Here is a 22,236-nt window from a genome sequence, read left to right as displayed (position 1 = left end):
AAAGTGAAAGTTGAAAGGCAGCTCTAAAGCTGGTTTATCAGCCACACTTGGACCAACTTTGGATGCCATTTCTAAGAGCTGGGGATGTGCCAAAGACATTAAAAGTTACTTTTTGGTTCCATTTTGCTGAGCTATTCTTACTGCTCTCTTTTTATGAAAATAATTCATTTTATTTGCTTTGCAACAAATATTTGTATTCAAGGGAGTCTCCTCTGTATTAAGTGGCTTGTCCCCTGAGGTAAGGGTGGCTTGTAAAATTATCAAAAGATTCTTACAAATATGAGCACTGTTATTTCCTCCAAAGTTTGCTGTGTTATGAGCAATCTAATGACAGTTTATTGGTGACCATTTGGGGAAGTGGAATTTGTACATTTATTTGAGAATTATTTCACTTGGGAAATTCTGAACATAATAAGCATGAATGAAGCAATCACAAAGTAGTGTAATAAAGGTCATTCTCCAAGAGGTTGGCCTAGAACAGGCATGTCTGAATATCATAGAAATCAATCCCTCTGGCCGTGTCCCACTGTCTTCCATTGAAAAAAGGAGTATGATTGTACCGCAACTCTCTAGATAGCTCTTTCTAAGTCTCTCTTCTTTTCAAATTCTTCCATAGTTCAGTTCATATAAAACCTTATTGTAGGGCAGATTTATCTGAATATTCATAGAGCAGGGTCAAGTTCACAGTAAACTGTTTATTTCAAGTTACATATATGTAGGTCTCCACTTACTCCAGCCTCTCAAAATCTGTGGTGTGCTTTTCATCACAACATCCCCATGAAGTAAGGGGAAATGCTGTCAAGTCCCTTTTAAGGACAAGGAGCTAAGACGAGGAAAGACTATGAAATCACGTCATCTTGTCCAGAATACACAAGAAGTGGCTAGTGGTCTAGGAATAAAACCTCAGTTAGCTTGGGCAGTCCCCTAAGCACTGGGTTGCCTGCTTCCTCTCTTTCCTCTGAGATCACTGTATGAAGAGGCTTTAAAAATGTAGAAAGGTTGGTTTTCTTTTCAGGTGGCAAATGTTTGTAGTTTGCAAGATTTTTGTTTGATGTCTTATGCCCTTCTTTAAACCCTCAAAATAGGTGCAGTTTGGTAGCTGAATTTGAGCTGCAAAGTCTTTAGGTCATTTGCACCTGAAGTTTAAACAGTAGCTCTAGAGCTACAAAATGGACATAATGATTTTTCACACATGAACTAAGTTTTCATAAACGCTTGGATCCATCAAACCATAGCAGAGCATTTGGCTGGAAGAAGGAGAAGGGGAGTACAGGCCTCAGCATGGCTCAGCTTTGAAGAATTTACCCAGTCAGAGCTTTCATAGTGTTTGGAGAAAGGGGATTTTGCCTAAAGAGAGGGAGCGGCCAGTGGTTCATGAATACCTTTCGTTAATATCCAACATTTAGTTTTTCTTGTTCATTCTTCTGTCAGGTCCATCATGTGGATAGCTTTTCTATCTTCCAGTGTCCTTTTCAACATAAATTGCTTATAAAAAATTTGGTTTTGTCTTTCTTCTGCGGTTGCTGGGAGAAAAAAGAGTGGCTAAAACTCCACAGTGTGTAAAATTCTCTGGAAATGATGAATACAGAAAAATACTGGTTTTAGTTTTTTAAATATTTGTAAATGTAATGGTGTTCAAGTTCCTCTTTAGAATTTTCTTCCATAAGTAAGGCTATAAATGAGCTGTCTTGTTAACACTGTGTACATTTTCAATTTTATAGTGCTTTCCTGCTTACTCCAACCTTTACCACCTGCTGATCTGAGTCCATACAAAGTATCACTTAGCTTTTTGAATCAGGCTTAGATCAAAGGTACACATTTTCATTTAAATGTAAAAGATCTCAAGCAAAATGGAATAATACCTATGTAAATAATTTTCCTTAATGAATGGAGCTCTCTGCAACTAACTCAGTATCTCTAGAGATTGTTTGAAGAAAGCTGATGAAACCAGAAATGTGCAAAAAGAAAAACTGCAAAGTAGAGGAAAATTTTTGAAAGATGAATACTTCTACTGAATACTTCTACTATTTGGTTTCTTAGCTGTCACCTAATTTCATTTTGTTATTTTTCCAAGGTTTTTCATAAAACTTGCTCAGTTAAACTAGTCTCACAGTTTTTCCCAGTAGCAGCCAGCCCTCGTTCCCTGCCCTCGAAGGTTAATGTTGGATTTAGGACCCACTCTTGCCTGCATAGAAGGCAAGTGTTAATCCTCGCCTTCGTTTGATGTGACACAACCAACTTACCTATTACAAGTGTATAACACTTCTCTGTCATGCAGAGTTACTGTGCCATTAGCAGAGGTCAGAGGCCAATGAATCTCCAAATTCAAAAAGAAATATTAATGATTTATACATGCATGCTTCAAATATTATTGTACATGACTATAACATTGTTTTGTATCCTTAAATATTTGTAACCATCCGTTGCAGCAGCTTTGCCATCAACTGCATTGGGTTTACTTTTCCTTCAGCATAGAGAGAAAACAACATACTTGAAGGGAGGGTGGAGGATTACTGCAGCACTTCCATTTATATCTGCAGCAGATACCCTGCTGAAAGTTGCATTGACTGAACACAGGACAGACACAAAGATCAATCCTAGTGGGACCAAAACCCTTGAGGTAGTGCTTACGCGAAATCGATCAGTCTTTTCAGTTATCCCTGGCAGTGATCACTGTTACATTTTCTTCTCACTTCACTACAGCTTTTCCTCGAACCTGTAATAAGAGTATGATCGGAGGTGTGCTCCTTGTGCATGTTCCATACAAATCACCATTATTTTCAGTCATATCAGTAATTTTATTATATTTCAGTTTGTTCATTCTTTCCGAATGTGACACTATCATAATCCAATTAGGTAAATGTTCGTTTTACTGTGATAAAAAGGTTTTCAATGTTGGAATAACCTGCTGAATAGCAGTATATAATCACCAGCTGCTGGAGAAGTCTGAGACTTCGTTTTTCTTGGACAGCAGTTTAAACATAATATAGTTTTCCCCTTCAAGAATCGTACTCTGCTCCACCTTGCATATTGTCCTCCTGGCTTCCTTGTTTTTGCACTGGACTAGTCAGAAGATGGTGCTGAATATGTTTTAGGATGTATTTGTTTGCTAAACCAAGAGCCATGTGAAATACAAGTCAAAATCAAATACATTTTACATTATGCAAATTTGTACCATTATCTTATCAATATATATATCGTGTGTGAATGCATTACACATACAGGAGTGTGTGTGTATATAAAGCATGTCCACAAAGGTGTTAAATGCGTTACTGTGTAACCTGATTGCAGGATGCAGGCATGACAGTGCTGTAGTTATGCGTTAGTCCTCCTGCTAGCTATGCAGCACTGACGGTTTCATCCAAGTGCCTAAAAGAACCGCTCACTTCATGAATCATCCATTTGTCTGGCAATCAGGGAAATACCCTTCTTCTAAAAGTTGAATGTCAGGTTTGAGGAGAAGGAAATGAATTGGTGTCTGCTCAGGTCAATGGTGACGGGAAGTTCCTGCGCTGTGACTGCACCCCGGTCATGAGGGAATCAGTTTTGTAGTCAGAGTTACGACAACGTGTGCATGCATTGCTAATTCTCCGCAATTAATGTGATTGCCAGCAATCCAAAGCAAGAATAAAGAGCCCTCTCTGACCCAAGAAGAGCCCTTTCCAAGACGGAGTAGGACTGAATTGCCTCCGTTACACCTTTTGCCTAGGTGGCTGTAGGGCCATGGTTCCTAGGGTTGTAGCTCAGTTACCTTTCCAGTAACAATATAAGAAGCAGCAGTGTTTAAAAGGCAGCTGTTTTTCTGATATGGGAAATGTGTTCTTATTTGCCAGTCCCAAATCATTCTTTCCCAAAGCCTTATTTTGCCTCTGAATACAGGCTACTTTGTTGAAGTCACTGGTGAAAGAAGTCTTTGGTGAAAGAGGCAATCGAGGTCAATAAGAAGTGAGCTTTCTCAAGGCAGGGCATATCTGGTCTCCACTGGTCCTACCAGTGGAGTAATCTTAATGTTGGTTTGAAATTGCGCCTAAAGATGGGATATACCGGGAGACTGGTATTTACCAGTTCTGACTTCTTCTCTTGAGATAGAAATACCTCAATCCATGGACAGTGAATTGAACTTATGATTATTTTTTACTCTAATTACACCAAGGAGGTGACCCAAAGTGCAGGCACTGTGGAAAACAGTAGGTAATATGCTAATTAAAAAAAAAAAATTTAATCAATACATTGACTTTGGTACTGCCTGCCAGATTCTGCCCTGGCTTGTGTACTGATCCTGTTGGAGTCACTGGCACTGGTCAGGACAGGCATGTTCAAAATTATTAATCTTCTTTGATAGTGTTTTAAAATGCCTCCATTAAATTAGTGTGGCCTGTGGTTTTATGGATCATAGTTCTGTTCCCTTTTGTATTTGGATTTCTCTGCTAAAGAAAAGCCTGTGTGGATGTGGTCAGAAACAATGGAAGTTGTGGAATTCAGCACAGCCCTGAATACAAGATGGTTTGGAAAATACCACTGGCTCATCTATGAACTGTTAAAATAGCAGAAAAGTTCTCAGGAGGTGATCATGAAAATACCATTACTGTAGTTTTTGTATTTCTTCTGTTTTACCATCCGTAGTGTTATCACTTCAGGGCCTTCTGTCACCACACTGTGTCCCATCCACTCCTAAATATATCTCCTAAAACATTAAATATGTGTTTACTAATTGTGATCAGGCTAAAATTCAAGTGCTGTGCTTGTGGGATTTTTTTTTATCAGAAGCCGTATTTAAGTGATGACACACAGTAATTTGTTCATTCTTCTGTCAGTGTAATTTACAAGACAACGACAGATAAACATAGCAATACAAGATTCATTTACAGTGACACAATGGCAGATACACAGAGCAGAACCCTGCCTATGAGATAAAGTGGACTGAGTGACTTATGCAGTAATTAGGGGATAATTGTCATTAACCTCGCAAACAGTAGTTTACCCATATTGTTTAAAAGGCTCCAGGATGCATAATGACAAGGTAATCTGTCAAAGCGCTAGGGGGAAATATTAATAAGATTTGTGCAAGCCTGGATAGAAAATATGCAGAAAGCGGCCACATTAAGCTAATTGGTGGATGAATATACACTTGTAAAAGTGCTTCTAATGGCACGTTTGCTGCTCTCCAAATGACTACTGTTAATGTGGAGAAGTGGGCTGCCTAGAAAGTCAGGACTGCTGGGACAAGAGGGTATTAAGACATGCAGGCACAGTTATTATTACTTTGTACACTGTAATATAATTTCCCCCACTTTCTTTTGCATTTCAGTGCCTGTAATATGTGCAAACAGATAACTCACTTCATGTGCCATAGCATTTTTGTATTCTGGTGACCTTTGCCTTTTTGGGTGTCACTTCTGTGCCCTGCTGCCTCCCTTCTGCATCACATGGCCACCTATGATACACCTGTTTTTCTTGGTGTAGATTTTTTGAGTAAACAGTCCAAGGGAAAAGGCCTCATTAAGATCATTTTGTATATATTGCAAGTAATAATGCATAGTCCCCTAATGAATACTAAAGATGGAAATCAATCTCGTGATTCTGCTGCCATTCATATACCCAGCATATAGCACAGCTGAATCTCTTTATTGAGGCACAACTTTGTGTTCAGTCAGAGAACCAAGCATGTAATGAAATCCAATTTATGAGTATAACTTATTGGCACTTTCACTCCAGTATTTCTGTCCTTGGGCAACTTCTTAATTCCTTACTATGCCGCTGGTTAGGCAAATGTCATATTGACTGCTTTGGAAGTTTTACTTACAAGTCTGGGAAGATCCAGCTTTTGTTGCTTAAATTTTCCATTTGCTGTTAAGTCTGCATTGAGTTTAGATTTAGAAGATCAGAAGTGAGAAAGGGAAAATCTGATCATCTAGTTTGACTTGACTGTTAGATACCTCGCTTTACTTTTGGTGCAGTGCATGTTACACGGAGCAGCTGTGGGAATGTATGACATGATGATTTGTTGGTATTATCACATTGTGCATTAGCGAAGGTCTTGGCTGAAAAGAGCTTGGGTGTCTCTTGTGGCTGTGTATATTGCAAATACAGTATCTCATTGGTGCTCTTCGGGAATGTTTCCTGTTTCTTGTAAAAATTTTGTGCTATTCTTTCAGTGTTGGTGAAACTGAGGCACAGAGAGAGGGACTTAAGGAGCTTCCTGAATTCCCTTAGAGACTGCCTGAGCAGAGAAACCATAAAGTTTCTTCTCAGTGAGTTATGCCGCACTGACACAAAACAGTTAAAACATGTGCAGTTGCAGGGACTGACAGTAATAAGGCAAATTTTCTTTCATGGCATAGCTAAATGTGCAGTTGTATATACAGAAATCAGTGGAAGTTCATTTGAAAATCAGTGATAGGTATGGTTATATGCATGCTGGCTATTTCCTATCAACTTGCATGCAAAACTGTGTTGTTACAGGCTTGGCTTGAACAGAAGAAGTCTAGAAAAAGTTAATTTGTAGCTGAAGTTATTTCAGTTGTTTGCTGTGTTCATGCCATTATCTGTCTAAATCCTATCCAGTAGCATCCATGGCAGTTCGTACTGTCTGAAAGGCTTCATATACAGTGTGCTTGGTGGTTCAATTGCCTTAAGAGCCATGTCTGCCTAAGGGTAACACCCTCTGTTGCTCACCATGCCTTAGTAGCAAAGCTACTTCGGAGACATTTAAATGAATTTTCCACTGTCATAGGCTTCTAGGAAAGCAAAGGTATCAGAATATTTCTCTATGTTTGGAATCCAAAACTGAATTACAAAGTTCTTTAAAGGGTTTGAATGCTCGGTTTCCATGAAATCTAGATATTCTATGATTTGATGAAGGCAAGGAGAGTTGCCTCACCTTTACTGTGCATTAAAATGTGTTCATGCACATATACCATGAAGCAGATGACTTTGGTCACCTTATACTAATTTCCTTGTTTAGTGAAGTCTTTAGAAATCTTTTGAAAATCAGTACAGGTAAGGGGAGCATCAGGCTCTTAGTGTGCTTAGATTGTCTTCCCCTGAGTGTGGACATAGGTTTACTGTGCAAAAATTTGTTAGGTACCCAACTGTACAGGTGCTTGATGGAGTTGCTATGATTAAATGAAGGTGGAACTGCTGTGCTTAAGTATGTTGTAACCCCACAGTGACCTATCATAGTTTTAAAAAGAAAAAGGCTGTACACACTGTTATTCAGAATAAAAGTGATAATCTCTTTTGAATTATATATTCTTATCAGGTCCATAATCAAGAGCATTCCATAACAAAGTGAATATTTTATCAAAAGTCAAACAATATGCTTTAAAAATCAGAAAAAGCATTTAGAACCAGTGCCCTTGCATCCTAAGAGTTTTACTGGAGTTGTAGAGGTGAATACACATTTGTGAAGAATGGGAAAGAGTTCAAATAATGTTTCTTTTAAGAAAACAGTTAAGACCCTCTCTCACCTCTCCGCCATTTGTAAGAGATTTTTTTTCCATAGATACTTTTCAGTTGGAAATCAACCGAATGTCATTGTCTTTCAAGGGCAATACTTTAAAATGTAGTAACCTTATTTAAGGGTTGTGGGACCTAAAAAATGGGAAGGGGCTCTGCAATTGGGATGCTCTATAGAGAAGTTCAGTTCCGGAAGGCAGCAGTGTGTGTTGGAGATCTTGTATTTTGATACCGCTCCCTGTATTTTGGTCCAGAACCAGCAGGTTGATCGGGCAGGGGTCTGCGCTGCTGGCATGTGTCTTAGGGATGAGACATAAAACAGAGGACTTGCATACTTTTGGTCAGCAAAGACCCCATAGACTTTTAAGCAAGAGTTATGGTGGTGTCCTGGCGAGGTTTCAGCTGCAGTTATTGCATCCCACCTCCTTCGGCTCCATCTGTAGTTCCAGCAGGACACGGTGCTCCTCACTTTCACTCCCAGGCTGTTGCACTGTGCCCCTGTGCATCATTACGCAGCCCATCATGGCACTACCTCCCCCCTCCCCCTGCCCCAATACCTATCCGAACAGATTTGGCTCCACATAATGTTGCAGTGCTAAGTTAAGTCAAATTTACTCTCCAGCACGATTAGTGGAATTGCCCTGGATTTACAGTGCAGTCAGATTTGACCTGCTGTATACCATATCAATTAATAAAAGTTTGTAAAGGTCTTTGCGGTCCTTTTGGTGGAAAGTGCAAAGCTTGTTTCTACTGATTACATAAGGAGAGCTGAAGTCTAAGCAGCAACCCAAGTAAGTACCTTTATATACCTGGTAGCAAAAGTAAATATAAGCAGACATATAGGCATAAGTAAACATAACCTCTTTCCTGTTACTCTTCACTGAATACACAGTGGAAGTCTCCTTCTTATTGATACTTTGGGGAAAGCGAACCTTCTTTTTTTCCCCTGCTGTCATATACTAGTAGCCTCCAGGTCTTTGGGGGGAAGAAAGCAACTCCAATTGGTAAGAGAAATGGGGGGAGGGGGTCAGAGGGGAAGAAGATCCATTGCTTTTGATTTTTGCTAGTGCAGTGGAGGCTGCAGCAAAACCCAAAGATAAAGATTTCCATTATTGACTGAGAACTCAGTAGTGCTGCACCGTGTTGGTTCCTGCTGCTGCAGTATAACTCAAGGAAAGGACTGCTGACACTTTAACATGAGTTTGTTCATATGATTTCAGTTGGGGAAGGAGGGCCGGTCGGAGATGGATGAGAAGTGACAGATGAGGAAAAAATATTTTAGCCATGGCTCTTTGCAGGCTGGGTATTTTAAATCTCCTATCAGTTGCACATGTATAATCACAGTGAGCAAGTATGCACACCTTTTTCTCATGTCTACAGGAGCAAAGGTGAGTTAGGTTCAGCATGGTAAAAACACCTAAGAGGAAAGTGAGTATGTGAATACATTATTTCTATGAAAAGCTGGTTATAGGGCTTACCTCAGTCTGCTGAAGTCTGTGGGGTTTGGCTAAATACTTACAAAGGATCAAGAGGTGTTGCTCATTGCCTATCACATCTTTGCAAAGTGAGTTGGTGTATTGCTACACACTGGTCACTTCTACCACAGGAGTAGTAGGACTACCCATGGTGTAACAGCTTGAAATTTAATAATGGGAAGTAAAGAGATGCTCCTGGGAAATTCAGCCAAACAAAAACAACAAACCCTAAATCTTGGAAATTATGTAGGGTTTTCTTTATCAGAAACAAATGTTGATTTTTTTTTTCTGTCTACGCCCTAATTAAAACCATCCTCTGCAATTATAGTATGACCAAGTCAGTATGTTTCAGTCTGCTTTTCAATCGTTACAGCTGCACTCAAAATGCTTCCTTGAGATCAGCTAGGAAATATATAGCTGTTTTAGAAGGGCTTGTAGGAGACCAATATGTGATAAACACTTGGCTTGCTTAATTAATTAATCAAATATGCATCTATGTAATATTTGCGCCCTGGATATTTGGTATCCAGATATGCTTAGAAAATGAGAGTTTATGATGCAAATGCAAACTTGCTGAAATAAATAAGCCTGCCAATATGTTTTTCTATATAACTTCAAGTGGTTCTCAGAAATTACCACAACAGTGCCTGAAAATAATCCTTGAGTGCTTCCTAGAATGTGAGGTTTGTTTAAAAAACAGTTTTTACTTCTTTTTAACCTTTCTATTAATCTCATCTCTTGTATAATCTTCTCTCACTATGCATTCAGCCAGGCACATATATATATATATTTACACACACACACACATACACACTGTCTTTTACGTATGCCAAGAAATTAATTAGTGACATAAAAATAAATCTGCAAAAAAGTCTATGATATGTATGTATACATATATATATATGTCTGTGTGAATGCATGTGCCTATGTATAAAATTAGGTCAAGATAATGGAGGCACAGAGAGTGAGAGTTTAAAACAACTGATTTCATAACAGAAGTTCAGGGTTGACGGTGCATGTTTGCGTAGACTGTCCTTATTTTCTAAATAGGCAGCTTTTAAATTGGGAGGTTTTCAAGCTGAATTGAAAGCTTAAAATTTGCAAAGCTCAAAGGCCCTCAGGGAATCAAGACTCTTCTTCACAGTTCTCCCCAATTAAACTCTTACAAATTAGAGTGAACTTTGTGTCCATCTTCTATTGTAGCCTATTTGTATGATCTGAGATAATCATCATGAGGCCCATCACTTGCTCTGATCTGACCCAGAAGTTTAAGACACGATGTAGCCTAACATACCCTGACACATCTCTTCCTAACCCACAGGTCAGCAAAAATCAGGAGACAGGTTCAGGATGATTAACCATGACATTGCTTTATAGATCTAATGCAGTATGTGTGTATGTGAACCTGTATCCATACAAAGAATAAATACATATACATACATGGGAAGGAGAAGAGTCAAGTGTGTGTTTATATTTAGAAAAAGATTCAGTGTTATGTCTTGTACCCTTGGAGGTTAATTTTATATGACTTAGAGATTAAAAATTTATCTCCATCTGAAATAGAAAGAGAGCTTCCCACGCATATAAAATAAAACAAAAACAAAAATAAGGCTGTATGGGCAAAGAAGAAAGAGCATCATTGTATGCTGTAGAGGTTCAGCTTACTTGTCTACTGCCTGGTTTATAGCTGTAAGCATACAGTGGTATCTCTGCACTGACTGACTTCCTTGTACACATTGTCACGGGAGGCTTGGCTTAATCAGTAGTGAGCTGAAAAAAGTAATATAAATTGGAACCTTTTGTCATGAAATATTTAAATATGGATATGATTTAATGGCTTTAGGGAGAAAATTTAGCGTGAGAGATTGTAAGAAACAAGAAATCGATTACATGTAAGAAAGGACTTGAACCTCTAATCAAGTATTACCATACACAGAGATCCCTAGCTAGTTATAGCTTAATTCAAAGGGGATAATGGTTAGATTTTTTTTTAATTTTAAGTTTTATCAAAAAATGACATTCCTATTCACTCTTTATCTAGTTCTGCATAATACATAGTTAACAGTGATTTGTGGAAAAACCATCACTATGTAAATACTGAAGCGTGTCCTATACAGTATCCATAGGTAGTATGCTTTTTAAGAAATATAGGCATCTGTGCAATTTTTCTTTACTTTTGTTGAGAAAAAAAGCTTCTTCCTGAAAATTAACCAGATATAGCTTGAAGCATTAACTAAATCTATTCTTATTTATGGCAAAAAGTTAATTATATGCAAATTGAAAGTAAAATGCTGTTCTTTTGCTTTAAAAAAAAAATCTACTGATTTCTTCATTCAGAAGTGCAGACCAAAGTATTTTCAAAATCTATTTCAAATAATAAAATAAAGAGAGATAAATAAATGTATAAGCATATCTATTTAAATATATATATTTATATATTTATATATATAATATTTATATTTATAATATATATAATATATATTTATTTTTTATATATATATATTTAGTGTTCAGAAATACATCCTTCAGTTAATCAATGCAGTATTCACAGGAAGAAGAATAAAATATAGATTACCTCAAAATACAGCAAAAGCAAAACTAGAAGAAGTTTGCATGTCTGATGTCAACAGCTTTTCGTATACCTGCTGGCTTGATCACTGCTGTGGTAAACTATGTAAAGTCCTTTCTGGTCCTGAAGGTGACAATGACTGAGACACACTATGTAGAACGAGGAATCGGTGAATAGAGATCATTCCTCAGCTATGTTAAACCTTGGTGCAACCCGTAGGAGGAGGCGAGGGTCATTTAAGACTAACTTTCTGATTCCCTGCTCTTTTATGACATTTAAAGATAACCCCATGACAATCAAACCTGCAGCTGTGGGACTTCGTGGTCAGTGGGACTTAGCGGATGCTGGAAGTCTCTCCCCTTGTACTGGATATCCAAAATGTTCCTTACTGTTTACCTTAACTAAACGAGACAAAGGTAGGGATGTCTCACTGAGAGGTAGACTGTGTAAACGCTGCTGGCATCTGTGAGTTAGGCTGTGGAATAACTCACAGAAAGTGTGATGGGAGCCCCAGCATGAGGAGATGCCTGCCCGTCCTGTGTATGTGAAGAGCCAGGTCCACTGCCACCATGTGACATGACTGGTCCCGTCGTCTGACTTGTGGGAGGCTGCTATGGGGCTTGTACCTACTGTTCTCATGAGTTATTCTCAAGCTGGCTGTATCTAATTTTTATTTACTTATATGTTCATATTTATAAAGCACCCATCTGTTACAGAAGCCTGTGAGTGATTTACAAATTAAAGCAAAAACAAAACAAATTACTACCAGTAGTACATTGCAAAGCAGCCTGCAGTTGGCTGCAGACAGGAGTCCTAATTCAATGCATGTAAGCAGTGTAAATTAGACAGTGTTATTTCCATCTTCAAACAATGCAAGTTACAGTTAGAAGGCCTGAATACTTGTGGCTTTGGATTAAAAGTGTGTGTGGTATAGATTGGGTCAGAGGTGACGGCAAAGGCCTGGAGACCAAAATCTGAACTGAGGCCAGTTTTGTAGTTGCACACGGGAATTGCTCGGAAGTCAAACCATTATGGCTGGCTGGAAGTTGTGGGAGAAGTAAATATAAGAAGCTTTAGGTCACATTCACAGGGCAAGTAGCCAAAGTTAGTCGAATGGAAAGAAAATAAACTTTTAGAGTTTTAAAATGTGAACCTTTGGTTTTGGGTTTTTTTGGTCCTCTTCATTTTGTTTTTGTTGTTGTTGTTGTTGTTGTTGTTGTTGTTTTGGTTTTAGAAGTTCACTGTGATTTCCACTACTTCCTTTAGCATACTCATTCACTTCCATCAGACGTGTAGAAGTGGGAGAGCACAGAAATTAGAGATGTCCAGAGTGCCTTTGAAAAGTTTTCAAAGCTGGGGACATGTCTTCACTAATGCTGCGAACCAGGACCATCATCTGCACGATGCTCTTTCTTTAATCTCTGTGTAGATTCACACTGAACAGTTTGGGCATAGAGATGGCTTCTGGGGCTCTGCATCTGGGTCAACTGGATGAGAGTCCGCTGAAGGATTTTCCATTATTAGGTTACTGTTGGAGGTTTCTTAGTCTTGTAAGGCTTGAGTATGAACTGTCATGAGTGGAGTCTTTCTAAAGGTTTTACAGTCACATCTAAGATGCTGTGGCACTGGCCCTCATCATTAGCTTTGCATCAGGAGGTAACAGAAATCACAACTGGAATAATGAAAAACAAGTCTAATCAAAGTTAAACATATAATTTTCCATTTGGGCAAATTGCATTTTCTAGTTCTGCAGAAAATGGGAGGGTAGGAAGGGAAGAGGAAAGAATCAGTCCTTTGAAGACTGGAAAACAGTAATTGAGCCTGAAAAATTTGAAAGATTTGCAGGCTTCCTAATCCAAAAAGGGCTAGTGAGTTTTGCAAAGTGTTCAGATAGGTTCTGAAGATGATATTCAAGATTTAAAAAGACTAGAGATCGTATTGAGTTTCTTGCAAAGCTTTCAGACTGTTTAATGCATGGGGAAGCATTGGAATAATTTTGGTTTGATGGCCTGCAACAGTGCTTGTTGGTGTTAGTGTACTGATGATATGTCCAGCATTTGCCCAACAGGAAAGATGCCAATAAAATGATGTATTCATTATATAAGTATTTTAATATGTTTTTATCAATACATGCTGGAATGGATTGCCTGACATTACATTGCAGAATTTTTAAGTCCTACCTCCAGGCAAATCTCATGCTTACTAGCAAAAATGAAAGTGTGAAATGCTTTTTAATGTATATTTAACAACAGATAGTCTAGTGATTACTGATGTGTATTCTCTCTGGATTTTTCCCTTGCTATCAGAAGGCAATGTTAAGAGACAACATTTTTACACATTTATGCTATCTACATCCATCAGATGTTTACTTTTTAAATATTTGTAACTGTCATTTATAACAAGGCTGCAAAAAATTCATCTCTTAAGTCTAAACCATAGCAAGATTGCAAGCTTGCTAGTAATTCACCAGTTATACTTAAAACCAGTGCCTCAATATCTACCTTTTGATGTGAGCTGGTAATGAAAGTGTTTTTCACTGTTGGTCTCTTGAAAAAAAATAAAAAGAATAATATATTGGTATTATATGCCATTTTTAAGATTTTTTGCCATACATCAACATTTTCTGCAGTTATTTGGTGGGATAGTTTGTGAGTTAGTTCAGTCTTATGTCTACTTATGTTTAAGAAGCAAATTGTCAAATATATTTATTTAACTCTTTCTTATAGTGTCACCTTTTAATAAAGATTAAGGTACAATTTTCTGTATTTTACAATGGAGTGCACAGCAAGAGTTCATGCCTTAAACCAGTGTAAGCTGAAAAGTTGCACCATACATAGATCACTGTTGTTAAAATAACAGTATTGAATGCATTTTAGATCACAGAGCCCCAGTGGTCTACATTTTGTTTGCTCTGACATTATTAAACTCAGTCTGTTTCCCTAACTGTGACTCTAATTACTACATTTGCATGGCTGAAAAGTTTGCTTTTTTTTAGTCAACTTCTGTTAACACTGTTCGCATGTTGTTTTTTTAGCTTAGTGTTTCATGTGCAGGCAGCAGTGCACTTTCTATTGAATTCAATAATTATGCAGAATCAATAAGTTTTTTCTCTGTGTTTTTCTTTGTTGTTTCTTTGATATGGCCTCCAGGATGCTGCAGGCAAGGTGCTGGACCGCTGGGCCATCATGTCCAGGGAAGAAGAGATCATTACCCTTCAGCAGTTTCTGAGATTTGGAGAAACCAAATCCATTGTGGAGCTGATGGCAATTCAAGAGAAAGAAGGGCAGGCTGTGGCTGTGCCATCTTCAAAGACAGATTCAGATATAAGGACTTTTATTGAAAGCAATAATCGCACCAGGAGCCCAAGTCTCCTTGCTCACCTGGAGAATAGCAACCCTTCCAGCATTCATCACTTTGAAAACATCCCGAATAGCCTTGCATTCCTACTTCCATTCCAGTACATAAATCCAGTCTCTGCTCCACTGCTGGGGCTGCCTCCAAATGGCCTCCTGCTGGAACAGCCAGCAATGAGGCTGCGTGAACCAAGCCTTACAACCCAAAATGAATATAATGAGAGCAGTGAGTCTGAAGTTTCCCCTACACCCTTCAAGAATGAGCAGACATCCAGCAGGAATGCTTTGACCAGCATCACAAATGTCGAGCCCAAAACTGAGCCAGCCTGCGTCTCTCCTGTTCAGACATCTACGCCTGTCAATGATTTATCCAAAACAGAGCACACAAAAAGCTCGTTCCGCATTCACAGAATGAGGAGAATGGGATCTGCCTCAAGGAAGGGAAGAGTGTTTTGCAATGCATGTGGTAAAACTTTCTATGACAAAGGTACTCTCAAAATCCACTACAATGCCGTTCACCTGAAAATCAAGCACCGGTGCACTATTGAAGGCTGCAACATGGTCTTCAGCTCTCTCAGAAGTCGCAATCGTCACAGTGCAAACCCCAACCCTCGCCTCCACATGCCCATGTTAAGGAATAACCGAGACAAAGATCTAATTCGCGCTACATCCGGTGCTGCCACTCCTGTCATAGCAAGTACAAAATCCAGTCTAACTTTAACAAGCCCTGGGCGTCCACCGATGGGATTTACCACTCCCCCTCTGGACCCTGTACTACAGAACCCTCTTCCTAGTCAACTGGTGTTTCCAGCTTTAAAGACTGTCCAACCTGTTCCTCCTTTTTACAGAAATTTACTTACTCCTGGGGAGATGGTGAGTCCTCCGACATCCCTCCCCACCAGTCCCATAATACCAGCAGTGAGCAGCATGGAGCAGCATCCCCCTCCTCCTTCGGAGTCATCTGTACCTTCAGTGCTGATGCCCAACCCGGAGCCTAATGCTGACCTTGCCCCCAAGAAGAAGCCAAGGAAGTCGAGCATGCCAGTTAAAATAGAAAAGGAAGTTATTGATACCGCTGATGAGTTTGATGATGAAGATGAGGAGGTGAATGATAGCAGCACAATGGTGAATGATATTGGTCATGACAATCACTGCCATTCTCAGGAGGAAATGAGCCCAGGCCTGTCAGTGAAAGACTTTTCCAAAAGTGACAGAAGCAGATGCATTTCCAGACCAGAGATAAGAAGGGCAGACAGCATGACTTCAGAAGACCAGGAGCATGAGAGAGACTATGAAAATGAGTCGGAGTCCTCAGAGCCCAAATTGTGTGAGGAGTCCATGGAAGGTGATGATCGCCTGCACGAACCTGGTGAGAAATCCATGATGCATGGTGACAGGCCAGATGAAAACCACAATGACTCTTCTAACCAGGATGTCATTAAGGTGAAGGAAGAGTATACAGACCCTACGTACGATATGTTTTACATGAGCCAGTATGGACTGTACAATGGAGGCAGTGCCAGTATGGCTGCCCTTCATGAAAGTTTCGCTTCCACATTCAACTACAGCAGCCCTCAGAAGTTCTCCCCAGAAGGCGAGCTCTGCTCAAGCCCAGACCCCAAGATCTGCTACGTGTGCAAGAAGAGTTTCAAGAGTTCCTACAGTGTGAAGCTTCACTACAGAAACGTTCATTTAAAAGAGATGCATGTCTGTACAGTGGCTGGCTGTAATGCTGCCTTCCCATCACGGAGAAGCAGAGACAGGTCAGTAAATATTAATTGATTTTCTACATTATTAAATGTGTTGAATTATGTAAGAATAGGCAGTTTAGGGTATATGAAGAAATAGAGAGATGCACAGTAATAACAAGTGACAATCATGTTCCCATGACATTGAGAGAGTTTTATCACTTTAAGATTTTCATTGTTGCCTGGCATTCAGAATAGTATATGTTCTGCCATCATCTTATGTGACTGGCTAGATAATAAATGTCATTATTCTTTCTGTATGCCTGTGAACATATGTGTATTGTACTTCTGTTTATAAGCTGCAGCTTTTTATTACATTAATTTTCTTCTCCCTGCAGCTTTTAAATCAAGAAAAACTTCTACTAAATGTATAGTAAATTATATACAATACAAATATCTTCATGCATGTGCATCAAAACGTTGAACCAGAAAGGAGGGGAAGGGACAAATGGATGGTTGGAGGGAGGGAGGGAGGGAAAAATGGAAAGACTAGAATAAAAGAATGATTTCCATCTCCATCAGACCATATGAAAGCAAGCACGAAGCATTAAAAGAATATTCTTTCTTCTCTTCAATTTTTAAAACTGACTGCCACATTGTAGCAAACTAGCCTAAAGAAAGCATAAGAAAATAGTTTATCTTTCTTTAGGAGAACTTACATCTCTCTATCCAGTATGGCCATTTAGTCCACTTTATTTTCTTCTCTGCATGTGAGCAGCTCCCTTCCCCATTGATGGGAATTCTGCACACTCAGAAAGGAGAAGCTAGACCCCTACATATTTTTAAGATCAACAAGGGTATTTTCTGCTGGTCCTTCAGATGACATCACACCCCAGCTATGCTGCATCAATACTGAAACAGTTGGGCTTAAACAGAAGCAGCTGGTCCTTAACCTCTTAGTTTTTTTTTATACACGGTTCTTTTTGATTCCTAAGGAAAATGTAATATAAATGGAATTTGTCAAGGCGGTATGATAACACAGTTATTTCATACTTGTGGATGAAAGCTCTCACATGTGATGATGATCATATTGTCACTAACAGAATATCTCTGGTTCATGGAGTGATGGTGAGATTGGTTCATCTCTTTTCCTTTATTTGTGTTTCATATTTTTTCATTATGCCGTAGAAATTCAGCGGACACAGGAAGGACTTTAAACCTAGCTAAACATTTCACACACGGTTCCTTTATCTTTTTTTCATTGAACCTAATAGAGTTTGCAAGTGAATATTTCATGCATATAAAATGAAAGCAACTTAATGTTGAGGAGACTGAGGACCCAAAACTCACTATTTTGATGGAAAGTCTAGTCCCTGAGTATCTCATGTCTTCTGTTACAATTTATGAAATTCATGAAATATAAAAACAGGAACACACATTACGAAACAGTTCTACAGGGATAAGAAGGAAAATCTAGAAAGTTTGCATCACAGTAGGGTGAAACCATTGGACGTGAAGCAGGTAAAAACTAAATTAAGGCTCCCTATCCCTCTTGATAACTTTTTGAAATTTGAGTTTGACAAGGGAAGCATAGGAGAAGAATCCATTGCAGAACTGAAGCCTCAATGGTATATTCCATGCTGGGCTTAACTATGTGCGACACTTTAGTTCCTGAAATTGCACAGGTTTTTTTAGTCCAGAATTCATTTTGGATGGTCTGTTTTCTCATGTGAATTATAAAGTGTCAGTCATGTGCTAAGAAAAACAGCTTTGCATTCAGTGTGCAAAGTGAGAAGTGGCTGGCTTTGGATATAGAATATTATTTGAAGTCCTAAATTTCAGTAGGAAACCATTGATAGATTATGCTAATAATAAAGAAGTTATCATAGTAAAGATATATGCATTTTAAGAAAGAGATGACTATGATGGTCTATACATAATATTTGAGACTTGAATATTTAAAGAATAGGCACATTTTGAAAATATCACATGAGCTGGGTAGGATACTCTTATTAAGCTTATTGAAAGCAAGCTGTAAAATAAAAATATTTGATTCAGGAACTGAAAATGCAGGCTTTATATTTAAAGATAATTTTTTTATTTACATATTATTTTGCGTTGTGTAAGGCACAAGGCCAGCTTTTCATATAATTCCATCAGTAAAATTCAGAATATGTTTCAGTTATTTACTGAGTTTGGGACAGCAGAAATTCATAGGCATACAATAGCTGTTAATTGGAGAGATTTAAGAGTGGTTATACAGTCCAAAAATTCAAAGGCATGGTGTAATTTGAGTGCCCTTTCAAGCCTGATGTTTTTACAGGTTCATCAGCACTCCAGGGCTGCAGAATTTGTCTGGAAATACATTTGAAAGAGCCTAGTCATATTCTCATGGTTCTTGATAATTCATTCAGATATTTCAGCAAGAAGTATCTTTAAAGATTCTCTCTGATATCCAGTCTTGTCCAGAATTGCAATGCCTACAACTGCACAAAAAGAAACACATATGTAAAACATATAAAAGATGGTGGATGATAGATTTAAGTAAATATTTTAAACATTTTTAGTACTGAATCTCTGAAAAGAGAAGGTTTTTGTAAAGTCAACTTAGGAAGTAAAAGTTAAATTAATGTATTGTTTCTTGCAAACTGTAAAATCCCCCTCAAGACTTTTCCATTCAATTTGTTTTCATTTTTTGCTGTTCTTCCCTTTGAATATGCATATTTATTTTAGAGAGAGTCATTACTTAAACATACAATTTCTAGTTCTTCAAATTACGAGGAGCACCTCAAACATAACTGCTACATAACTAAATTAATAGCATTGCAAAATGAGAACTTCTTCCAGTCACTTTAATCAGTTTCACTTAAAAGCTGAGGACCATTTTGATATTAATTGCTGTAGAAAAAATAAGAAATAGCCACCTAAAGTACACAGTAGGCATTCCTGGAGAGTATTTGTCATGTATTGGTGTTCCATTCTTTTGGACACATTTTTAAAAGTTTGTGTGATTCGCTTGTGTTGTGAGTCACATAATCTACTGACTTTTGACTAATTAGAAAGGCTTAGAATTTCTGTGTTTTGATAACTAAAATTATATGATTTTTGCAGTACTATCTTCTTAAATAACTGGAAGTTCTTCCTATCCCGTAGCTTATTGGATCTAGTGAGGTTATTTTTTATTATTAATAATATAATTAGTAATGATATTAATAATATTATTAATAATAAAGTTAGAGAAAATGTTCTAAAATAAAATGCAAACTTTTGTGAAGATAATAATTTTGGCTACTCCTTTCTATTCCTTCTAGAGGCATCTGATGCAGTTTAAGACCCTTTGCAACACAATTCTGGTTGATCAAAGGCTAGCCTATATTTTCCCTGTCCTGTACATGTACAAACTCTTACTGTTGACCATGGGTCTAGCAGTCTAATTGTCTTTCCAACAGGGCTGCGAATGGACACTGTTAGTTAACAGAGGTAGTTGATTATATCAGGAGGAAACGCTGCCCTGCCTTGACTGAATGAGGTTTTTTGTCTGTGTGTAACAGCCACAGCCTTTCGTGGTGGCACATGTTCTGCAGCAATTTGTGTTGGGGGTTGGCAAAAATGAGCTTCATCATTCCTAGATCATCTGTGGCTAGGTCGACTCCTGTCTAGATATCCATCTGTTGGAAAGGTTGGAATATATTCTGAGATCTTTGACTAAACAGTGCTATTCCTTGTGAATTAGGTGACCAGAGGTTCAGGAGTCCTGCCTTTCTCCACCTGTATTTTTTCAGCATAAGGCAGGGAAGAGCAAAGCAGTGTCTGCACTTACTGTCGAAGTACCAATAATTCTCTGCTTTACCTTATACAAAAATAGCATTGCTTTTGAATAGTCAGGCTCCACTGAGCCTAGATTTTTTTTAAAAGGGCTTTTTCATTGCCATTTTCACCCATCAGTAAAAGCACTCATCAAATCAACCTTATACTTAGCTGTATCTTTCATCATTTCCCCAAGCAGAGTTCTTCCCTCTTTCTTCTTCTGAAAGCACTACAATTGTCAAAACTATTTTTTTCTTCCATTCTTTACCAACCAGTCCCTGAATTAGTTTTTCTATCTGTTTCTGTATATACTTCAGATGTCTTTTTCTTCTAAAGGTGAGATGTTCAGGTTATATGTTGTTGCAGGAAGGCAATGGAGAGTAAATAGTAAAAGAAACCATAATAAAAGCAGTGTCAGTGGACAGAGGCAATGTCAGAAGCTTCTTTTGAACTGAAAGACATCTTTTTCCTTTTGGAAGGAAGGGAGAAAGAAGGCAGCAAGATAAGTTCCTGTGCAAACTGAGTGCTTGAATGGAAGAAACCTTTTTGGGCAAAATTGTCTTTGTAAAGAGAGTTCCTCCTGAGCCCAGGATGAAGTCTCTCCTGTGAGCGAGGAGGGAGCCCTGCAGCCCAGACTGTCGGAGAGCCAGTGCCCCTGGGATCTCTTTCCCAGCCTCAGCTTCTCTGAGCCCTGCCTGGGCAGCTACCGGCTTCGCCATACAAAAAGTAGGTGTGGTTAGTGCTTGAAGCCAGCACGGAGGTGTAGCTACTCCAGGGATGATTCTGGGCTAGGAGTGAGACATGCAGCTAGGAAGGAGGAATGCTTATTTCCTGTCTGGAGAAGATAGTCAATCCAGCTTCATCTCAGAGTCTCTGTTTTGGAGAGGACGTGCAGAGGTGAAGACCTGGAAGAAGAAGCCTTAAACAGTTGACTTAGTTTCTGGCTCTCTCCTTAAAGATCCTGGAATTTTATGGTCAAAAGCCTTGGTGAAACATGAGGACCTATGGCTCTTCCACCTTGAGTAGGTCCTGTTGATAAGATGCTGTCAGATTTTAAGGAGAAATACAGCCATCTTCTCTGTCAGCCTTAGTTCATGCTAAATCCCCATTTTACCTCAGTACCAGCAATTTTAAAGTCTCTGTTTCCTAGGTTGGTACACAGTATTGGCAATGATGTGTTACCATGTTTACCATTATCTAAATGTATGTAAAATAAATTCATTTCAATTGTACTTGTTCAGAGGAACAAAGTAAGAACTTTTCACTTTGTCTTTCTTCCACTAAAGTAAGAATATTAATTGTTCGGATTTGTCTTTAAATTTTCTCACAAAATGAGCATGTGTGTGTGTGTTCCGCAAGGTGGGAAAGGTGATTGAGCCCCATGAATAAATTTAAAAACAAAATAATATTTGCTTAGGGTGACTTATAAATATATATGAGGCAACTATTGGTGCCAAGTGTGATCATGCCATTTGATTCCCAGTTAAATCAGTTCAGTTTTAAACATGTAAACTCCTTGATTTGTATGGAGCAAGACATCTGTATGTGGTTTATTAAAACCTGCTGATGTCTTCAGAACTAAATTTGTGAAGATATAGGCCTCTGGGTAGCTGCACTGAAAAAGCAGAGACATACTTTTCATCTGGTTACATGACTTCCAGCCCTGTACACGTGTGCTTGAATAAATTAACATCAGTTACCTATGATGAGCCACTGCATACATTATCAAGGGAGGTGAAGATGTGAGAAACCTGCTACCTGCCTCCTGTTATCACCTCCTTGACACAACAGCACCCATTTTTTCATCATCCCCACTATGTTTGGAAACTTCTACAGATAACTTTTTAGAGAATTATTTTCTATAAATGCACTCAATTCTAGGAACA

General features: G+C 38.5%; 1 protein-coding gene across 13 annotated transcripts in view; it reads left to right on the top strand.

Annotated features, from left to right (window-relative positions):
- The window catches only part of BNC2 (basonuclin zinc finger protein 2), a 355,957-nt gene that overhangs the window by 290,690 nt on the left and 43,031 nt on the right, over window positions 1-22,236 (top strand). For all 13 annotated transcript variants that reach the window (XM_064501854.1, XM_064501846.1, XM_026097830.2 and 10 more), the window contains one exon: window positions 14,652-16,618. In XM_064501854.1, coding sequence (XP_064357924.1) covers window positions 14,652-16,618 — 1,967 coding nt within the window. The remainder of the gene's footprint in view (window positions 1-14,651; window positions 16,619-22,236) is intronic.

This window comes from Dromaius novaehollandiae, chromosome Z, assembly GCF_036370855.1.
Source record: "Dromaius novaehollandiae isolate bDroNov1 chromosome Z, bDroNov1.hap1, whole genome shotgun sequence".
NCBI classification, from domain to species: domain Eukaryota; kingdom Metazoa; phylum Chordata; class Aves; order Casuariiformes; family Dromaiidae; genus Dromaius; species Dromaius novaehollandiae.
This window is presented reverse-complemented; position numbering and strand designations above follow the sequence as displayed.